The sequence below is a fragment of the Papio anubis genome, chromosome 1 (genome assembly GCF_008728515.1).
Source record: "Papio anubis isolate 15944 chromosome 1, Panubis1.0, whole genome shotgun sequence".
In the NCBI taxonomy this organism is placed as follows: Eukaryota; Metazoa; Chordata; class Mammalia; order Primates; family Cercopithecidae; genus Papio; species Papio anubis.
The window spans coordinates 54967737-54988505 of record NC_044976.1 but is presented as its reverse complement, the minus strand read 5'-3'; the positions used below and the strand labels follow the sequence as shown (position 1 = coordinate 54988505).

Genomic DNA, 20769 nt, shown 5'->3' with positions numbered 1-20769 from the left:
TCCTTTCCTTTCTTTTCCTTTCCTTTTTCTTTTGAGAAGAAGTCTCGCTTTTTCACCAGGCTGGAGTGCAGTGGCGTGACCTTGGCTCACTGCAGCCTCCGCCTCCCCGGGTTCAAGCGATTCTCCTGCCTCAGCCTCCCGAGTAGCTGGGATTACAGGTGCCTACCACCACGCCCAGCTAATTTTTGTATTTTTAGTAGAGACGGAGTTTCACCATGTTGGCCAGGATGGTGTTGATCTCTTGACCACGTGATCCGCCCGCCTCAGCCTCCCAAAGTGTTGGGATTACAGGTATGAGCCACCATGCCCAGCCTCTTTCTTCTCTTCCCCTCCCTCCCTCCTTTCCTTCCTTCCTTCCTCTCTCGCTCTCTCTCCCCCTTTCTTTCTTTCTCTCTTCGCTCCCCTCCCCTCCTCTCCCCTTCCCTCCTGTCCCCTCCCCTATTCTCCCCTCCCCTTCTCTCCCCTCCCCTCCCCTCCGCTCTTTTTCTTTCTTCTCTCACTATGTTGGCCCATCTGGCATCAAACTCTTGACCTCAAGTAATCTATCCACCTCAGCCTCCCAAAGTGCTCGAATTACAAGCGTGAGCCACCGCACCTGCCTGCCCAGGGACAGTCCTTCTTGATAAATACTTTACACTACATTCACCTATACTGACGCTCCCTGAACCACCCAGACCAGTTTTTAAATTCGGCCTTCCCTGAAGTGAAACTTTTTTTTTTCTTTTGAGACAGAGTCTCAAAAACCCAAGTCATTTTTGACACTAGCATAAAAATGTTGCTTTTTTTCTAAAGGTAAATTCATTTATCATTATTGATGCTTTAAACTATACCACCTAGGATTTGGAAAAGACAGGGAACATCACCCATAATCTAATCTACCACAAATACTATTGCCATCTTGGCATATTTCTTTTTACTCATGTTGATTTTCTTTCAGTTATTTAGGTGTATATACGTATGATCTTCTATGTTGCTAATAGTGTTCATAATTAAAATTGTTTTATCATTACTTGATCAAGGACCCTTTAACATCATTCAGAATTAAGTATTCCTGTATCTTTGTGTAATCTCACCTCTATATGTATCTCTGTGGCCAAATTCCCTCATTTTATAGGGACACCAGTCATATGGGGTTAGCCTGCCCTAATGGCCTCATTTTAACTTGATTACCTCTATAAAGACCCTATCTCCAAATAAGTTTGTACTCTGAGGTGCTGGGAGTTACCATTTCAACATGAATTTGGTGGGAGAGGGCACAATTTACCTTTAAACTTAACTCTTCTCTCTGCCCCTCAAATTATATGTGAGGAAATTGAAGCCCAAGCCAAGTAGTTTGATTTGAATTTAGGCCTAACTCTAAAATGGTACATTTTCATCACATCCTGTTTCCTACTCATGAATAGAAAATACTGTGAACCAAGGGGAAAAAAATGTCTTCCTTGATCTGAATTTGATTAGTGTGAGACTGTTTGATGGTTATTAACTGCTAAATTTAAGTAAGTTTGGCCAGTTGAAGCCTACATCATCATGTTATTTAAAAAGCAGGTTAGGCAAACCCACTAGACTTACCTAAAACTTTTTATTGAATTTGAAGTATGTGGCTCACACCTGTAATCCCCATGATTTGGGAGACTGAGGCAGGAGGTTTGCTTGAGCTTAGGAGTTTAAGATCAGCCTTGGCAACATAGCGAGACCTTGTTTCTACAAAAAATTAAAAAATTAGCCAAGCATGATGGCCCTTGTTAAGCATGTTTCACAAATTGTTTCATTCAGGGACACAGTGACCTAGAGGCTAACTGGCATGCCAATAAATCCCTGGTAATTGGACCACATTCCATAGTAAAAGTAGCTAGTATTGGATACTTATCATTGATTTTTCTCTTGTTTCTTCATCTTGGGTTTTTGGGTGTTTTTTGGTGTCGTTGTTTGTTTTTGGTAGTTTTTTTTGTTTGTTTGTTTTTTGTTTTTTTTAAGTGTTTGGCCTTCCTTCTCCTGCATAAGTGATTACGGCAAATTGCACACACACCCCAATAGGCACTAGGGAAGGCCAGAACCAGTATAACAATAACGAGCTAATGTAACCAGCCAGCCCATGGTCCTTATGGTGTCCATGTGCACAGGACAGATAAAAGCCCCTCGGGAAGTTGCTAATCAGGAGGGATTGGATGGGGCCAGTTCAGCTGCTTCCATGATGGAGGAGTGGAAATGGCAACAGCATTGGTTTCAGCCCTGAGATTGAAGCCTGTGAGTGGTGTTCCTTGGAATTGTGCAGGGCATGGTCACCTCTGTCCCTTTTCACTAAGTATCATTTGGCAAATTACAACTCCTTTTCTTAATTTCCTCACATGAATACAAAATAGCATTTGGACTGTGATCACCACATATACCCCATTGCTCCTAAGTCTGTGCTCTGTTCATTGTAGGTGCTTCATAAATATTTATTGAGAAAAAAATGAATGAAGGGAGAGTGAAAAATACTGTGGAACAGAGATAGGGATTGACTATGAGTGTGAAGTGAACTTGGGAAGTTCCAGGACGCATTTTATTTAAACCAGTGTGGAGTGCTAAGAAAATCCCCAGTATTTTCCTTTAGCTGGAAATAATGGAACATTGAAAAGACATTGGTATCCTTAAAACTCTACATAGCCTGTTGCCCTTGCCTGCTTTAAAGGGAGGGAAATACTCTTACACAGAGACAAAGAGCTACCCTAGTCATCTTTCTTTATTCTGATGTATTTTGTAGAGAAGACCATGAATAATAACAATACTTTGCTTGGGTTGAGTACACTTTACATATGGCGCTGTATTTCTAAACTTCACAGTAACCTGTCAAGATTGGTTCTGGCCCGTTTTACAGATGCCCTAGAGAGGTTAGCAGCCTGCTTAATGTCACAGGACTAAAAAGAGGTAGATCTAAGCTCTAAGCTTTAAACACAAATCTATTTGGCCCCAAAGCCTGTGCTTTTTCTGCTATCCATATTCTCAATCACCCACTCGAGTCTCAAAAAAAAAGCCAAAGTGAGGGGAGAAAGCCAAAGGCTTGGCGACTTTCATAATACATGGTCAATATGTAAAATAAATAATGGATCTCTTTATGGGCCAAGACAGCGCTTGTCTCTTTCCTTCTTACGGAAGGCACACCATTCCATATTCATAAGAGTAACATTTACTGGCATTTTCTGTGTGCCAGGCATTGTATGAACCTTCTTTGCACACTCTATTTCATTCCTCCCACATCACTGTGAGAGGTTAATCGACTTGTTTTAGGTTAAAATTAGGACCCAAGTGTATCTGACGCCAAAATCCACATACACAGCTGTATATGTGCTACTGTTTGCCATTGTATGTCAGTTGTCAGCGGATAGATTGCCCTCCTCTTGCTATTTAGTTCGAATTTAGTCTTAGGTGTGGTTCTGAATATATGTGTTAAGATAACCTGAGGGAGTCTATGTAGGGAAACTCCAGCAATGAGTTTCAGAAAGGTGTTTAAAGGAAAGAGGCAACCAGTCCCAGATGCTCTTGGAGAGCAGGCAGTGTTTATTTGAGCTGTGCTGTCCAGGACCTGGTGTGGTGTCATGGCTGTGAGAGGCCTTAATGCATCTTACTCAGGAAGGATGGGATGTGTCTCAAAGTGCAGAAGGCTCTTCCTTGGGAAGGTGGTTGGTCACACCTGGGTTAGCAAGAGCCAGCTAACTAAAGCACTTCCATACCCCAGTTTATCTTTCACATGGCTGGCCAGCAGGGTGTGCTTTCTAAAACACAGCCTTGCCATGCCACTCCCTTCCCCACACATAGTCATATTTTGAGTCCCTGCTGGGATATCCAGGACTGTGGAGAGGATAGATATTAAACCCTGGCCCTGCAGCTTGGAAATCAGTCTTGTTTGAAAGCCACACACGAATCATATTTTTAGGGCTGATTAGAGGTGATTTAGACCAGCATTTCTTAGAGAATGCTCTGAAGAACCCAAGTTCTTCTGGGTTGCACATCTCCCTGGTAAAACGTAACAGTAAACTCTGATGAAAGCCCTAGGGTGAAAGGTCCATGTTGAATTTGCTTTGGGACATGACCAGCGAGTCCAGCCTCTTCTCTTTAATAGAGGCTCAGCGACGAAAAGGGACTTTCTTCTTTCACAGAAGAATCCAACCTCGAGCTCCTGACACCCCCAGCCCAGGACTTTTTCTGCTGCACAGAGGGCCTCTGCATTTTACTCCCCTCTTCCAGTTTTTGTCTTTAGGCAGTCCTGAGGCACATGTTTTCTCCTGTATCTTGAAGCCGTATGTTTCTCAGGCTTTTCTCCTTTTCTAAGATAGGCTGCTGAGGTTTAGCATCTGAAATCATCCTGTTTCTTTCTTAAAGTTGTCCTGTGAAAGGTATTGGAAAGCTAAGTTCCCAACTAGGCTGATGAGAAAGGGAGAGGAGAACTGCAGGTTTGAGTCCTCACAGGGTCCCTGTAGAGGAAAGATCAATTTTTCTATGAGAACCAGGAGCTCTCTGAGGGCAGAAACCCTGTTTCACTCATCTCAGTATTTCCCACTCCTGGAACACGATAAGGTGCTCAGTAAACATTGTATATTCAGCGTGGTTTAAAATTGTGTTGACTTGGCATATGCATATATAAATTGCATGTTATGTAAATTATATATCAATTTTTTTAAAGCTCTTTTATTTAAAAATGAAACTTTTAAGTGTTAGAGTAGTGATTCCCAAATCACCTTGGGATAAAGTCACTTGGAGGTCTTATTAAAAAATCAGAATTCTCATGCCCTTCCCCTGAAATTCTGGTCAAGTAGGTCTGGGCAGGGCCTGGAATCAATCTATCTGTCTATCTTTCTTTTTTTTTTTTTTTTTTTTTTCATAAGTGCCTCTGATGGTGAATGGCTAAATCTGAAAATCACTGTCCAGAGGATAAACTTGTTCGATCCCCAATTTTACATTCAGGAGGCAGACATGAAAATATGCCTTAACCTTCAGGTCTGGAACCTTAAAACAAACAAACAAAAACCGGTGTGCATAGGAATATAGAAAGAACATATCCGGAACAGTCAGCCAGTAATACCTTGTGTCAGATGCGAGGGGCTATGGAGAGAAATGATTTGCAAGCCTAATTAGACCTGCTCCCCAGTTCTCAAACCTGCAGCTCTAAGCCTTCTGCTAATTGGCAGTCCCTTAATAGATTAGGACTTGGCATCGGGTTTGCATGTTATTATAAACCACACACAGAAAAACCCAGTGGCTGAGGAACTCCTGCCAAACCCCGGCCTGGGTTTTGTGAGGCTTTTGAAGTGCACTGGTCTTTCAGTATTTTGTATAGTCAGTGCACTGAAAGGCATCAAACCATTTCTTTGGATAGGATTTGTGAAGGGCAAGTTTGTTGAATAATTAATTCCCCAAGACCCATTCTGTCATCTTGATGGACAAGTAGGAGCTCACATATGCCATTTGCTCTCAGCAGTACTTGGGGTATGATAGGAGAGATTGTTTCTCACGGATCCTGTCCTATTCCCAGGCATCTTCTCCTTCCCCTTCGTGCCTTGAGTGGGAAGGGGAGGAGGAAACATGCCTGTGCACCTGTTCCGAGGCAGGCTGCTTACCACGCCATCTCTTCTGCCATCTTCATGTCAGCTCTTCTAGACTGCAGGACCTGTCTTGAAGACAAGCAAACTAAGGTCCTGAGAATTCACTAATCAAGTGTCACACCACCATGACTTGGCAGAGGTGGAAGGAAGGGACTTGTATCTAGGTCTGCTAATTGCACACCACCACCAAACCCGGAAAGCCATTTTTGATTTCTCTGGTGTTCGGTTGATATGGGCTGTGAAATGGTTTTCTGCAGTTCACGTTGTGCGCAGGGATACCTGTGTACATCTGTGGATAATATATATATATATACTGTAAATGCTTTCCTCCCCCTCACATTAATATTATAGAGTTTCCATTTTGAGGTGAGGCTACCCACGACAGAGTGCAACATTGTGCAGTAGGACAGGGAGGGAGGGTGGAGAGCAGGGCTTTGCCAGAGCACGCAAAGGCCTATGGGTTCCCAAAGCCACAGTCAAGTATTCCTCAGGCCTTCGAACAATTCCGGGGGCCTTGCTCTCCCCTCTTGTCCTTTCAATTAGATTCCAGTTGGGGATTCTTCCACTTCTTTTCAAGGCCACTTCTACAAATGGGGAACTGTCGTGGAAGCTGATATTTCCATGAAAACCTTCCATTTCTCAGGCAAACATACCAGGCAGCTCTCATGGCAATACCATGGTGAAGGGGAATAATGTTATTTGGCATTTCGCCCTTTAAAAAAGTGTATGTGTGGGGGTGGGTGGGAGGAGGAGGATGGGCAGAGAGAACAGTGGGGGCTTTGTAATTTACTGCAATAGAGGGGTCAGGTGGGCAGGGTTATGAGGGAAGGAGGGGCATAGAGAAGGCCTGAACCCCCCTTGGGCTTCGCAACCCTCTTCCTCCCCTCTGCCTGATTCACACATTTTGAGAGGTTGTAAAGGGGAAGCTGGGGAGTTTTGATGTTTTGATTTGGAAGAGGGACTCTAGACATTCTGTCCCTCTGAGAGAAGCTGGCTCCTTGCTGCTTTGCAAGGATTAAGGGCCTGGCTTCCAGAACCATTGAAGAAACATCCCAGGAACTACCCTTTTCTCTCAACAGCTGAAAAATGCATTACCCAGCAGTGGCTTCCTGGAGCGTTCTGGCAAAAGAGCCTCCCTCTGGAACAATAGGGTTCCTATAGCAAACCACCTAGGAGTTGTTTACTGTAGCCAGTTCTCCCAGTGTATCCGAATGCCTTACATTTTGTTATTCCCATTCTGGTGGGGGAAGGGGCAGCGCTGCAGGAGCAACTGAGGATGGTCCTGGTACCTGGATTTCTGTTTACAGGAAGCAGCTGCCCAGTTTGTGAGTGGCTCCCCTCCTTAGCGCCAGTGAAAAGCACGTAAAGATAGAATATCTGGTGGCTTCACAGTTCCATGGAAAGTCAGCCAGACCCAGCGTCCTTTTCTGGACTACTTCTCTGTGGCTTTATCACTGTTCTTCATTTCCAGTCTTTGTAAAATCAAGCTCATACTCCTTACCCGGAAAGGATCATTGGGCAGGATAAGGGAGGTGCAGCAATAAAGTGACCAGGAACGTGTCTAGCGGTAGCTAATGTTAATCCCCACCTCTCTCTAACCCACCACCCATTTTTGCTGATGCCTACTACTTCGACAGAGCCAAGAGCTGCCAAACATTCGTTCAATTTTTATCTGAAGGTCTGCAGATTTTGGGGTGTTTTCTGGAGCTGTTCTTTATAAATGAGCATCTTTGAAGTCCAGAGGTCTCTGCTCAGCCAGTCTGCCTTCACAAACAGAAAAAGAAAACGGTAAAAGAAAGTTGTGTGCTCCTCAGTTACCCCAGCTGGGGTAAAGGTAGGTGGTGAAGGCCCTTCATCATGTAAAGATGCCATGGAAATGAAACCTTCTTGCTTACAAAATACTCTGCACTCCTTAGATAAAGATGAAAATTCTTAAAATTAGAAAGGTCCACAAGACACCTGGGAAAACCACCCCTTTCATTTTGCACATGAAGAAAATGAACCCCAGAGAGCAGACGAGGAAGTGTGATCCTGTGATCACACTGGTAGTTGGTGGCAGAGCTAAGACTGATGGTGGTAATAACATTAAGTTATTACTTAATCCCAGACTTGCTTGTGCAGTCTTACTGATATCAGACATGTCTTCATTGAACCAGTAACTAGTGTTGACTTACTTTCCCTGATCCAGCTTGGACCACTTGAGGCTTCCATTACCCAGTAGGCAAAAAGAACGGCCACGCAGAGCAGGATGACTCCAGTGGATTTCAATTTGTTTCATTTTACAACAATCCTAGTGACGATTAAAGTAGACACCTTTTTTCCCCAAGTAAGAAAATTCTTCTGGATTTAACAACATTAACATCTTTCACTGCCAGTTCGCCTCCTTTTTAGCAAGCATCTTTTCAGCATCTATTGTTTAAGGAACTAGACGGGCTCCCTCAAAGTACTTTTCTAATTTTTTTCCTTAGCGTTAAAGGTTGGAAGATAATAAGAGCTGAACAAAGCAGCAGTTTTGTCAACTTCTTGGAAAGAAAACCTTTTCAGTTCTGGATTTTTTTTTTTTTTTTTTTTTTCTGGTATAGCCTTAAATTGGCTATACCAATTGGCATGCCAATGACATGGCATTCAAATGACAACAAGGAGTATTTCAAATTCATTTACTGGATTAGTCAGTAAATAGGTATTGCATGCCAGCTGGTCATGTGCTGAGGGCGTCCTCAGTGCTCTCGCTTTAGTAATGCTGCTGTGGAAGTTCTTGTCGCATTGCTGGTGGGTGGTGGTTCCCAGAGCACGCATCTTTAGGGGGGCAGAGACCACATCTTATTAACTTCTGTAGCTCATAATTCTCCCAGTGAGGAGTTTCCCCCTTCAAAGGAGGAATTTTCTCCCTCATTTTCCTGCCACCCATTGCCATTTGGAAAACTCAGTGGGCCGTGGAGAAGCCTTAGATCTCTGGGAAAAGAAGTCTGAGTTGTACTTCAGTTGGGTATTTTGTAATGCCGTTTACTCCCTGGATACTTCTAAAACGAAAATGTAGCCTGTAAGGACAGCACATAGAGAGGAAATCAACTACAAATTAAAAAGTGATTAGTGAGTGTTTAGGCAGAAGGTCAAAGGGATTAGTTTGGACTTCAAACTTTTCAGCTTTCAAGGTTTGTATTCAGTTACAAAATTACATCCCTGAATTATTTGTGCAGGTGGCAGCTGTCAGATTTGAAGAAAGTTTCTGTGTTTTACAAAAGGAACATTGACAGGACCGGGAATGGGGAGTGTGCTCCCAGGGTGAGGGTTGTCCTATCCACAGCACCCTGGAACGGCTCCAGTCTTGCTCAATGCAAGTGACAGTCCTCGTCTGAGCTGACACAGCCCTGTCCAGGTTACCCCAACCACCTTAGTGAGGAAACCAGTCAAGCCAGTTGATTGGCATCATGTAAACAGCTTGATAGTAGATTTTCAGGACCGGGAAGGAAGAGAACTAATCTTTGTTAAATTTACCTGCCTTCTGATATTTCATCCTCACAGCTTTTCAAAGTGGATATTGGCATCCTCTTTTTATAGTTGAGGCTCAGAGAAATGAGGCAATTTGCTGAAGATCACATAGAGTGTCAGTGGCAAAACTGGTTTTCAAACCCAGGGCTGAGTTGCTTTCTTGAGATCTTTGCTCTTCCTTACTTGGAGCTTTCTTTAGGGCAGAAATTCCCAAGAGGATCCCAGCAAATGGGGTAGGGGTGTGCTGAAATGGATCCCTTCGCCCTTGGGCAGCTGGGCCGGGTAGGGCATGGCAGCTGAATCACTGAGCAGCGGTCTGCTCAGCTTGCCTAGGAGTGTCCTATAGAGTATTTTCTAATATTATCATTATGTGGAAAAGGCTGGAAACTGAAGGTAAGTGTCTTATTCTTAGCCATCCGGCCTAACCACCCATCTGAGACTTGAAGCTGGTTAGGTTCCCTGTAAATAATTCCTCATGGAATTGTCTACTCTTTATTAGGGTATGGGATGTTGTGCTGTTTTGGGGGATTGCATTAAAAAACAGGATTTGGGATGTGGGAGACATTAGGTTAAAATTTAGAAAGTAGGGAGAAAACGATCCACAAGTCCTAGAGTGTATTTGCTAGGGAGCCAGGTCTTCCAGATTTTGGTTTGTTTCCTATACATTTATTCAATACACATTTGTTGAACTCCCAGTATATGCCAGGAATCTTTCCTTGTTTCAGGGACACAGAGATGAATAACATAAACCCTTTTCTGAGGATCTTAGCTAGTGCAGGAGATCTATGGGACAGGAATAATTACAATGTTAGACAGTGGGAGCCCTCAACCTTCCCATCTATTAAATGAAAATAAATGACATTAAGATCTCTTACAGTTGTAAACTTTCATCAGGATATTACTGATATGTGCCTAGCTCCATTTTAGTAAGATTTATGATGCCAACAAATATCGGATGGGCTTTAATTTTTAACTCCCTTCTCACCTTGCTTTTATTTTTTATTCTTTAGAATTAGTGGGCTTCTATCAGAAGATTGTTTTTGTTTTGATTTTAGATAGCTATTGCTTTTAAAAACACAACTCTCTGATAGTCCCATTTAGTATCACATAGAGAGCTATAAGTTGGGTCCACTGTATCTTCTGAAGGGTAGCCATGCAATTTATTAAGATAAGCTGTTTACCTGACCAGTAAGGTAGGTGTTCATTTTGACCTAACCACCAGCCTCATGGAGTCAACTTGCTAAGGGCTTTCTAGTTCAGCAAGACTTTGTTTCAAATGCCTGTTCATTTTACTGTATGACCTTCGGCAAGTTACTTCGCTTCTAAGCCTCGGTTTCCCCATAACTAAAATGCAAAAATGAACTGCCTTGCCCTGACTTGACATGGTCTTTGGGTTTATAATTGAAAACATAGATAAGAGGCTCAGTCTTGGTTAAGATTAAGACATACACATAAATCCATACACACATATAACCATATACACATATATACACATGTCTAATGTGGCCATTACTTACTATGGGAGATGGTACGGAATCAAGAGTTATTTCTGTTTTCATAGGTTTATCCAAGAGTCATTAACCAAGGACTCTTACTCTCTACAGCAAGGATAAAGTCAAATGTTTACAAAGCCAGGCAATTAAACATGAATGACTAAAGTAGACCAGGTATAAGAAAATTGACAGCGCAAGCTCAATGAGAATGGCAACCCACAGGCAGCCTGCGTGTCAGGGAGACAGTGAGGAGTGGGTGGCTCCTGGAGGATGTGTGTATGTTGCATGCAGGAAGGCAGCCGCTGTTATTACTGCCTGCATTACCACACACTTTAGAGCTGGTTTAAGAAGCTGGGAATCTGGATGTTATCTGCCTGTTATTAAATGTTAACAACTAATTTAAAACATTTTAAACCCTGGGTGGGAACAAACGGAACATCTCTACAGGCCAGATTTGGCCGTGGGCTGCCAGCTTGTGACCTTTGACCTAGATCATGGGCCATGTAGCTCGGTGGTGTACCTGGAGTGCCCGTGGATTGCTCACCAGGGTGATTTTGTTCTTGCAAGGCCTCCCATAATGCTCACCTCTTCGCTTTTGGCACTGCATCTGGCTCCAGTCTTGCCTTTTGACTATCTCGGACTTTGGCTATCCCTGGTGTCCGATGTCCTGCCAATCCACAGGTTGTTTATTCTGCCACGTGGACGGGGTGTTTTGTGTACATCTGGGTAGCATGGCTTGGGTGGGAGTGCACATGCTGAAGAATGAATGTTTAACTGCTGGAAAAATAAAAATAAATGTATTTTTCTCAACCTTATTATAGACTTGCCTCCCATACAGCCTCATGTGATCTTTTGAGAATATATGGCAGGGTTCCCACTGTGATATTTCTTCCCTATGTCAGGGTGCTGGCTCTTGCTAACCACTGTTGAAGCCCCATTTGTCTACCCAATCCCAAGAAGTCCCTGGAATTATAAGACTTCATGAGCATGCTTTTCCCTGGAGATTAGATTGCGTGTGGGAAGTGGCTGGTGGACCCATGGCTACTTGCATGAGTTTCAGACAGAAATCTGGTCACATTTTACCCGCATATAAAAGCTTTTGGTGGCTCCCTGTCACATATAAGAGCAAGAACTAACATATTTTATAAACTACATCTTAGTCCTCCTAATCAACTCTTTACATTGGGAATTAATGTGCCAAGTCTTACTGTACAGTGATAAAAATAAAGTTCACAGAGTTAAGGTCATACCGCAAGCATGTCAGTTGATAGGAATGTAATATGAAATCTTGTCTGCCTGACTCCAAAGATCATGATTAAATTGAAAAAAATAAAGAAACAATTAATGCTGTTAGAGTGGGTTACATGGCTAAGTAAATCCTTTGTGGGTGAGATATTTAAGTCTTGAAGGATAAATAGGAGTTGTTTTAATTCAGATGTTAAAGACATTACTTCATGGAGTTGTTAGGAAGATCAAATGTGATGGTTTATGTAAGAACTCAGAAATACTTTGCATGGATGGAACTATTGCTGTGTCTTAACTCTGGGCAGCCATGTTGCAAATGAACACCTTTGGGTCATAAGGGAAGCTTATGAGGCAGAGAGAGAGTGGCTGGATCTGTATGGTTCTATCTTAACATCTAAAGAGGAGCCTTGGTTTCTGCCCTTGTCCAAGGCCAACATACACTTTCAAGAGTTTCGTAGCTGACTTTCTAGGTTGCTAATTTGTGCATAGACATAGTTCATGTGTACTTAGCAATAAAGGCTAACTGGTCCCATCTCTGAATGAATTCTAGAGCCAGACCGTTCTATTACATATCTTGTTTATGCCTCTTCTCCTCAGAGTGGATACTGAAACAAATTACAATCTCTCTGACCCTCGATCTTTTGTCTATATCCTAATAATTAATTTAGAAAATTGTTTTGAGAATTAATTGATGTATCCAAAGCTCCTGGCACATAGTAGGTGCCCAATAAATATATACTTACTGTCATCCTTATTTAAAGAGGGATCAAAAAGAAGGAGGTCTTGGGAAGTGACTCAGCTTTACCTGGGATAAAAGGATTATGAGTCCTGTTTGCTCTGGTAGTTGTGTTTCACTAGAAATAAAGCACCTCATTTGTGAAATATATAATGATGACAAAAAGAGGTTTGGAGCTCTTTCAGTTAAAGATATGAACCATGAGTTGCTGGTCAGTTTGTTTTATTTGCAGATGAATGTAGCAACCCTTTAAAAATCCAACTGAAAGGGCCAAAACAGCCAGAGCTGGGGGTCTTAAGGAGGCTGATGTTAATTATTTTTACAAACAAAATGTTTTCACTGTAAGCACTTTCAAATAAGAAAGGACATCCAAAGTTCTTTTCAACACCCATGGTTAAACTAAAACAGGTTTCTCTTTGTCATGGAAGCTGAGACTTTCAGAAGGCAGGGAACTCAAAAGGACTGCAGTATTTTACTCACCTTTGTTTTCCCCAGCACCTAACACGGTACCCAGTACTTAGGAAAGAGCCATACTTGTGTGTTGAGTTGGACTAAAGACCTTGATGTGGGGTCAGGAAACCCGAGCACTAGGACTAGATCTGCCACTGGTTTCTTCATTTCTACCACGTAGTTGCTTTTGGTTCCAACAGTCTTCTTTTTGTGGAGAAAGGGCCTGAACTTTCCAGTACTGAAGAATGAGCAGTTGCCAAGGAAGACCTCCAGACCCAGAATATTGCGTGTTCACACCAGCCAACAGCAAGTGTTTTTCATGGCAGCCTGTTTCAAAGGTAGAAAAATGCCTTCATAGTAAACTTAGTTTTGTCTCATCTGGATTGTGTCCAGTCTAAAAATCTGGACAAATATCGTAAACCAAAGAAAGTCTGCACACTTCTAAGACCAGTAGCAATTAATTACTTTAAAAAGAAGCCCTGTCACTTACAAGCAATGTAAATATTTGTATTTTGAACCTCTAAGTAATAGTTGTGTTGACCATTCTGGCCTTAAGTGATTTAAAAAAATCAGTGAGTGATATTTTAACAGGGAATATGTTTATAAAGAAAGGGAGGGTCAGGTCATAGAGTAAGAAAATATGAGCCAAAAGACAGACAGATGTGGGTTCAAAACCCAGTGACCAATTTACTCACTTGGGGACCTTGTACCAGTTATGAAACTTCTGGCCTCAGTTTTCTGTTGAGTATAAATGAAAATAATAACCCACAACATTTCATAGCTATTGTGGATATTAAGTTAATTAATTCCTCAACTCTAAACTCCTTCAAGGTCCAGGGTCTCCAGTCTGTATTTTGAATAGCTGGTCCAAATTGGGACCATTGCTAGCTCTGCCTTTTAGGTGGACTGATGAACATTTCTGATCCTCAGTTTTTCCATTTGTAAGATGGGTAGAACAGTGCCTACTCATAACTCTATACTGTAGGTAAGATGTATAAACTTTTGGTCACAGAGTTCTTTTTTTTTTTTTTTTTTTGAGACAAGGTCTGGCTCTGTCACTCAGGCTGGAGTGCAGTGGCACAATCTTGGCTTACTGCAACCTCCGCCTTCTGGGCTTAGGTTATCCTCCTACCTCCTGAGTAGCTGGGACTACAGGCAGGTACCACCACACTCAGCTAAGTTTTGTATTTTTGGTAGAGACGGAGTTTCATCATGTTGCCAAGGCTGGTCTCGAACTTATGAGCTCAAGCAATGTAACTGCCTCAGCCTCCCAAAGGGCTAGGATTACAGAAATGAGCCACCGCAGCTGGCCTTGTCACAGAGTTCTAATAGCTGCCCAATTTGAGTAATTATGCTATACCAGATGCCTACTTTTGTGCAACCAGTATTATTTTGTGGGTAGATGTGTAGGCTTTCTGCAGATGTTAGTTTAATTATTATTCTCGCAGATCCTGGGCTTCATGTATTTTATAATGACTATAGATTGTTTCGAGTGGAAAATTGAACAACTCTGGAAAAGGACATGAAGGACTTGGTATGTAGGAGACATGAAAGTGCCTTCCTGGTGCTCTGATTTTGATCAGGCAAAAATGCAAAGATTCCTTCCTCACTCTTCCCCTCATTCTCTTCTTAGCCTCACCAAGGGCTTTCTGAAAAGCACTTTGTGAGAAGGAGGCTGTGTTTAATTTTGTGCAAAGGTGAACTGTGGCTGCAGGGAGCAGGGCTTTGGGGCCAGGTCACTTGGGTAACGCTTCCCACATGAGTTTATCAATGGGTGGGCCTCAAAACTTAGTCTGTGTTTTTTTACACTCCACCCCCAAACCACCCAACCTGCCCCAGTGTTAGTTTTTCAAAGCCAGAGAAGTTTCAAAGGCCTGAACCCAACACAGGGGCCTTTCTTCATGCTTTGATTTTATGCCCACTAAGTGTTTGTCAGTGAGTTCGTATTTCACCTCCTCTGCAACCTACACATCCCAAGAAATCCCCAGAGGTATAAGAAGTTAATTGATCCTTGATTAAAGGAAGGAGAAATGCTTGAGTCTGGGTCTCGGTCTGCACTCACTAGATATTTTTGTTTTGTTTTTTATTTTTGGTCATGCTTTGCAAAAATTTTGTAATGCACCTTTTATTACAAATAAATTTAAATTCCAGGCTATTGCCTTCAGAGTTTGATGAAATTAGTTACCTAACACATGTGTGATACACAGTGAAAGTTCAGTGAACTTGAGCCAGTGCCATTCCCTTGATTGTTCTGAACAGTGCCTTTTTCATGAGAGGCCATGAGATTTGCTGAGCTTCAGTTAATTTACTAATACTTATAGGTGCTTCCTTCTCTGAAGAGTGACTCACTTTATAGAAAGCACCCAAAATCAAGAGTCAGATCATTTGAAACCTGTTCAGCTCCATAACTTACTTGCAGAGTGACTGGTAAGTCACTTTAATCTCTTTGAACCTTAGGGTGGCTTAATGTATTAGTTTTTATGACTGTTTATCCTATTAGCCTTTGGACCACTTGAAGGTTGGAACTTAGCCTCTTTCATTTCATTGGCCCAGTCAATGCCTAGACCATGATAGGCAGCCAGGTCTGTCAGTCTACAATAGTTTATGTGGGGACCCTCAAGACAGTTTGGGCACATAATAACTGTTTAGTAAATGTTACCTATTATTATTCTCTGTGCTGTTTTCCCCTTTCTTTCCTTCATTCCCTTCATCTCTTCTAGCTCTATAGCAAACTTTAAAATTGTATTTGTTTAATACCATCAGTTTTGTAACTGGCAGTATTGAAATCCCTAAACTGCACTGATTTTTTTTTGTGATTGTACTTAGCCTGTGGACTCTAGAAACCCCTCCTACTATATAAGAGTTAACTGAAGTCTCCCACCCTCTGTTGGACACCTTGAAAGACTCTAGTAAAATGGTCTTTGTGTCCTTTGTACTCTATGCATATGTCAGTCATCACACTAGAAATAATTCAGTGTTCTTGCTTTTTTGACTGTCTTACAACACTGTGAACTCCTCCAGGGCAGGTACTATGATGTATTCACTTCCGGAATTCCAGTGTCTAGCACTGGGAAATTTCTCGAAGTGAAGTGATAAGGGACTATAGTGATTGGTAATAAAGATGGTGATGGTATTGGAAATAAAGATCGTTGGAGAAGAACAGCCTCTTCTCTGTGTCCTGGAAGGGCAAGGCACAGTGTTATATCTCTTAAGGACTAGTTGCCTAGTTGGGGGGATGTTTATGCTTTTCCCATCAACTGAAGGAAATCTGTGGTTACTCTCTCTTCCTGGATCAAAATCAAGATTTGACTGGCATCACCCTCAATAATACCACAAGTTTATAGGGGAGACAAAAAAAAAAAAACAAAAACCATTGGGTTTTGTAAATGCCATCTCCATGCCTTTCAAAAAAATAAACAGAACATATTCAGCTCCAACTTCTTGTCTGTTTGTGGTCTTCATCCACATAATCAGAACTGGAAACCCTCCCCAAGCCATAGGCAAAGAAAGAGGAAAAAGTATTTGGACTGTTCTCAGTTTAAAAGTGGGCAAAGGACTGACCAGATTTTCTTCCCTTGCCTTCTCTGTGAGGCTTTCTTCCCCTGCCTTCTCTGTGAGGCTTTCTTCCCTTCTCTTTTTAACATTCATTGAGTGTCCTCAGTGTGCCCCGGACTCTATGCTGACATTACTCAGTGCTATTGCCTTGACTTTCTTCTCAACTGATTTTGATGATATGTGTCTTCCCCTACTGGATTGTAAGCTTCTTGAGGGCAGGGTCTGGGTCATCTTTGTATTCCTTGTAACTTAATATATGTAGTTAAGACTCAATAAATATTTGTTGAATGAATGAATGAATGGATGCTTTAATTTTTATATAATCCCAACCATGCTAAAGTTAGATTTCATTCTTCCCATTAAACAGATGAGAAAGGGAGTTTCGGAGACGTGAAATAACTTAAGTAGTAGGGAGCAGAGTCGAGATCATTAACCCAGTTCTGTCTAACTCCAAAACTCTTTTATATGTGTTTTATTGTCCATAGAAACATATGCTTTACAGGCCTATCATGTGAACACTATTAAATATAGAAGCTGGAGGCCTAAGAGTAGAGTGCAAATGTAGGGAACTTGGGGTCTGTTCCCTTCCTGAGTTTATTAGCAACACTTTGGCTCCTAGGCACCAGAGCGACTGCAGCTCAACTTTTAAATCTCAATATGTGGAACTTTAAAAGCAGACTATTAATAATATCATACTGCTGGCTTCTCAGCTACTTTTCATAGCCAACTTAGTTGCATTTCAAAATGTTTAGGCAGTGGCACGAAGATGGTTCGGCACCATATGGTATCTCTCCCAGGCCCCTAAACCCTAAAGATCATTTCTAAGCCAGAACATTTATCCACTGCCTTTCCCTGCCCCCTCTCCTCCATTGCAGAGACAAAGTTTTAAAACCTAATGGCTATTGCCTGTCAGGGCCCCTCTGTGTTTACTTTGAGAAGGTCAGGCACAATACTGTGGTGTGTTGCTGTTCTTTCTTTTCAAAGCACCAGTATGAATTTGATAAAGTAAATTGTTGTTCTAGCAGGAAGCAGTTAGGGGTCACAAAATAAATAGCCATAGAATTCAAATAAATCCAAAGAATAAAACCAAATAAATCCATGTGTGTATGCACAGTGATACATAAATACACTTTTTAGAAAGTGAGCATTTTTATCACTGCCGGTCTGAACCAAAGTAATTGAAAAATTGTGGAGTTCATGGTACTTTTTTTTTTTAGAGGTGGTCTGGGACTTTAACCAACATGACATGAATTTAATTCTTTTTGAAAAACATGACAAATGGGATTTTATCTTTTAAACAACTGTTTATGTTGGGATTTTTCAGCTAATGAAATTCACATTTGGATGAAATCAATTTGCAAAGTTAAATTAGGGATTTCAGCATTTGGAGGTGGACTAAGAGATCCTGAATGAGCTCAGTATTCTCTCTGAGTCTCTCTTCCCTCCACTTGAAGGTGGGTGATGGTGCTTAAATAATACTTCAATGCAAAAATGGATATAAAGGACCCAACACATTGTGAGTGTGCATTCAATAGTGGCTGTATTCGCCACTGTTTTGTTTTGTTTTTTACAGGCCAGAAGTCTTTTATTTATTTTATTTTTTAACACCTACTATGCCATGAATTCATAGGGAATATGTTCCAGCAGCAGGCTCCTTCCCATTGGTTCTCACAAAGTGTGCTTCTCTCGGTAGAGCAGGCTGGCGCTTCAGTTGAACTCTTTGGCTTCTTTCTTTTTCTGATCATTTTCCTTCATGTTTTTTAGGAAGTGCTTGGAGTGCTTAATGTGCTCAGTAGGCACATTAATTCTCTTGGCAATAATCTTGCCTTTAACTTGTTTGTTTACAACAATGCCAACGGCATGCTAGGGAATGCTGCAGACTCTTCTAGTTTAGCCATGGTAACACTTGTGGGGCATTCTTTTTAGAACAGTACCCATTCCCTTAGATGTCTACAACATTGCCTTTATCACAGATTTTCATATACATGGCCAAAGAAACAACTCCATATTTTCTAAAAGGCCTAGAGAACATCTGTTGGGTGCCTCTCCTCTTTCCCTTTGTGTTCGTCATTTTGGTGAATTACTGGAAGATGGCAGTTCCGGCTGAAAGGCCACCGTGTTTCTGGTAGTCTTTCCTAGTTCCAAGATTTGTAAAAGAGCTAGTCATTTTACTTTGCGAAGTGTCATTGGAGCTTGGTATTGCAGTTAGGTAGTTTCGGAGGAAGAGGTATTTTGGTCCAAGAGAATAGCATGAATCCTCAGTCTCCGTGTACTGGTTTCTTGGAGGCTTACTGAAGAGGAGCAGCAGAGCATGAAGCTGGAGAGATGTCCAGGTCATGGGAACTCCTAAAGTCATACTTAGAGGCTTTATTTCACCCTGTGTCGTAGGGCGCCGTTGAAGAGGCTTTAGCAAGGCTTTGACATGCTCCTGGTCCAAGCCCTTCAGGAAGCAAACTGGTGGCTATCTGTAGAAGGGAATGGGGGCCATGAGCCTGATTAGGAGGCTCTTGTAGCATCCAAACGAGAGTTATCATGGGCCTTTGCTTTTTGAGTCAGGGTTTTGAGGGACTTTTCTTGGCAGGTGATGGAATCCATTTGTCATGACCTTTGAGAGAATAGTCTGAACTGGTCACTGATAACCAGCAGCAGCTGCAAGAGCCACTTGGTGCTCCTGGGTGCCCTGGGCCCTCTATCCAGGTCTGCAGGCAGCAGGGCCAAGCTCAGCTCTGCTCGCTCTTATTGGTAGTTCTTTGAACAGTGAAAGAAAAGCCTGGGAAAATGGCATTCATGAAGCAGCTACTTTGTGCCAGGCACTGTGCTAGAGGTTGTGTGTGCATTGATCTCCTTTAGTCATCACCACAAGTCATTTTACTGTGGGAAAAAACTGGGACTTAGGGAAATGGAGTGGGAACTAGAGGTCAAATCACTTAAGAAGTGGTGGATCTGGGGTTCACATCCAGATTTTTTGACTCCAAGGCCTTCACTACCCCAGGCAGCACAGTCTTAGTGAACTTCTCAAAGGGGAAGTGGTTAAGAGCTAAGAAATGAATGCCCTTGGAGGCATAAATCATTAGATTTGGGGCTATATTAGTAAATGTTACGATTTGGGCTTTAATTTTAGCAGGGTATCGTAGAACTGTGGGAAAAGCCCTGCTTTGGCTCTTTCACTGCCTACCTCCAAGCGCCTGGGGAAGAGAAGAGGATAATGCCTCTCTCCTCATAGGGGTTGTGGAAAGGAGGAACGGCGATGTGCATAGCAAAAGCTCTCTCTAGGCTGTAGATCTCTACAAATGGAAGGAAAGATTAGCACTCTCAGTGATATTTGGGATGGTCTTTGCTTGAGGTTCCTCTTTGGCACTGATGTTTTCCCCTTCCTTTTTTTTTCTCTCCTGGTATATGCTGTGGTTCCACCTGGACCAGCGGGCCTCCCCTTCCTTATCATCGAGACAAGCACCATCAAGCCTTACCACCGAGGGTTTTACTGCAATGATGAGAGCATCAAGTACCCACTGAAAACTGGTGAGACAATAAATGACGCTGTGCTCTGCGCCGTGGGGATCGTCATTGCCATCCTCGCGGTAAGTGTCCAGACTCTGCTGTGGTGGATCCTGTCTGACTTCTCCCTGTGTTGTCATATTACAGAATGTCTGAGCCAACAGAGATTTATACCAAGTAGAAGCCAACTTTCTCTGGCCTGTATTTAGCCAAGAAGCAAGGTAGTTAATCCTAAGAACAGTAAATGTAAAATAAGTGCTATCACCCCCATTATCCAGATGTGAGAGTTAAGTGACATACTCAAAGTCTACAGCTACAGAAAATTTGGGCTCATCCTGTGCCCGGCTGATTTCAAAGAGACTTACAGTTCAGGAAGGCTAACCTGTCCAAATGAACTGCTCAAGGGGATAGGCAGTTAGCTTATCTTGCCTACTCTGGATCAAATGTAAGCTGCTGATGTTACGGGTACCACATTTCATGTAGTTTTCTTTTGACTTGCCTACTCTGGAGGTTGGCTGTAAACTTTGAGACCCCTCTTTGTTTTTTAATAACATCGTAAACCAGGCACACAATCAACAGCTTGAATTTGGGGAGGGGGAAGGGAGGCTAGTAGAATTCTTTCCAGCCTTTAAAAGAAAAACAGTTCGTTTGGCAACTGTAGTAGTTTCTTAAAGGTGGACTAAGGATCTTTGTGTTCAAAAACTGAAAAATGAAAGGTCTAGTTTTC

At 42.2% G+C, this 20769-nt stretch overlaps 1 protein-coding gene and 1 pseudogene across 1 annotated transcript in view; one reads left to right on the top strand and one right to left on the bottom strand.

Moving 5' to 3' along the window:
- Nucleotides 1-20769, top strand: part of PLPP3 (phospholipid phosphatase 3) — an 82874-nt gene that overhangs the window by 21685 nt on the left and 40420 nt on the right. The window contains exon 2 of the mRNA XM_021942027.2: nt 19968-20125. Coding sequence (XP_021797719.1) covers nt 19968-20125 — 158 coding nt within the window. The remainder of the gene's footprint in view (nt 1-19967; nt 20126-20769) is intronic.
- Nucleotides 18159-18618, bottom strand: LOC116276103 (annotated as a pseudogene).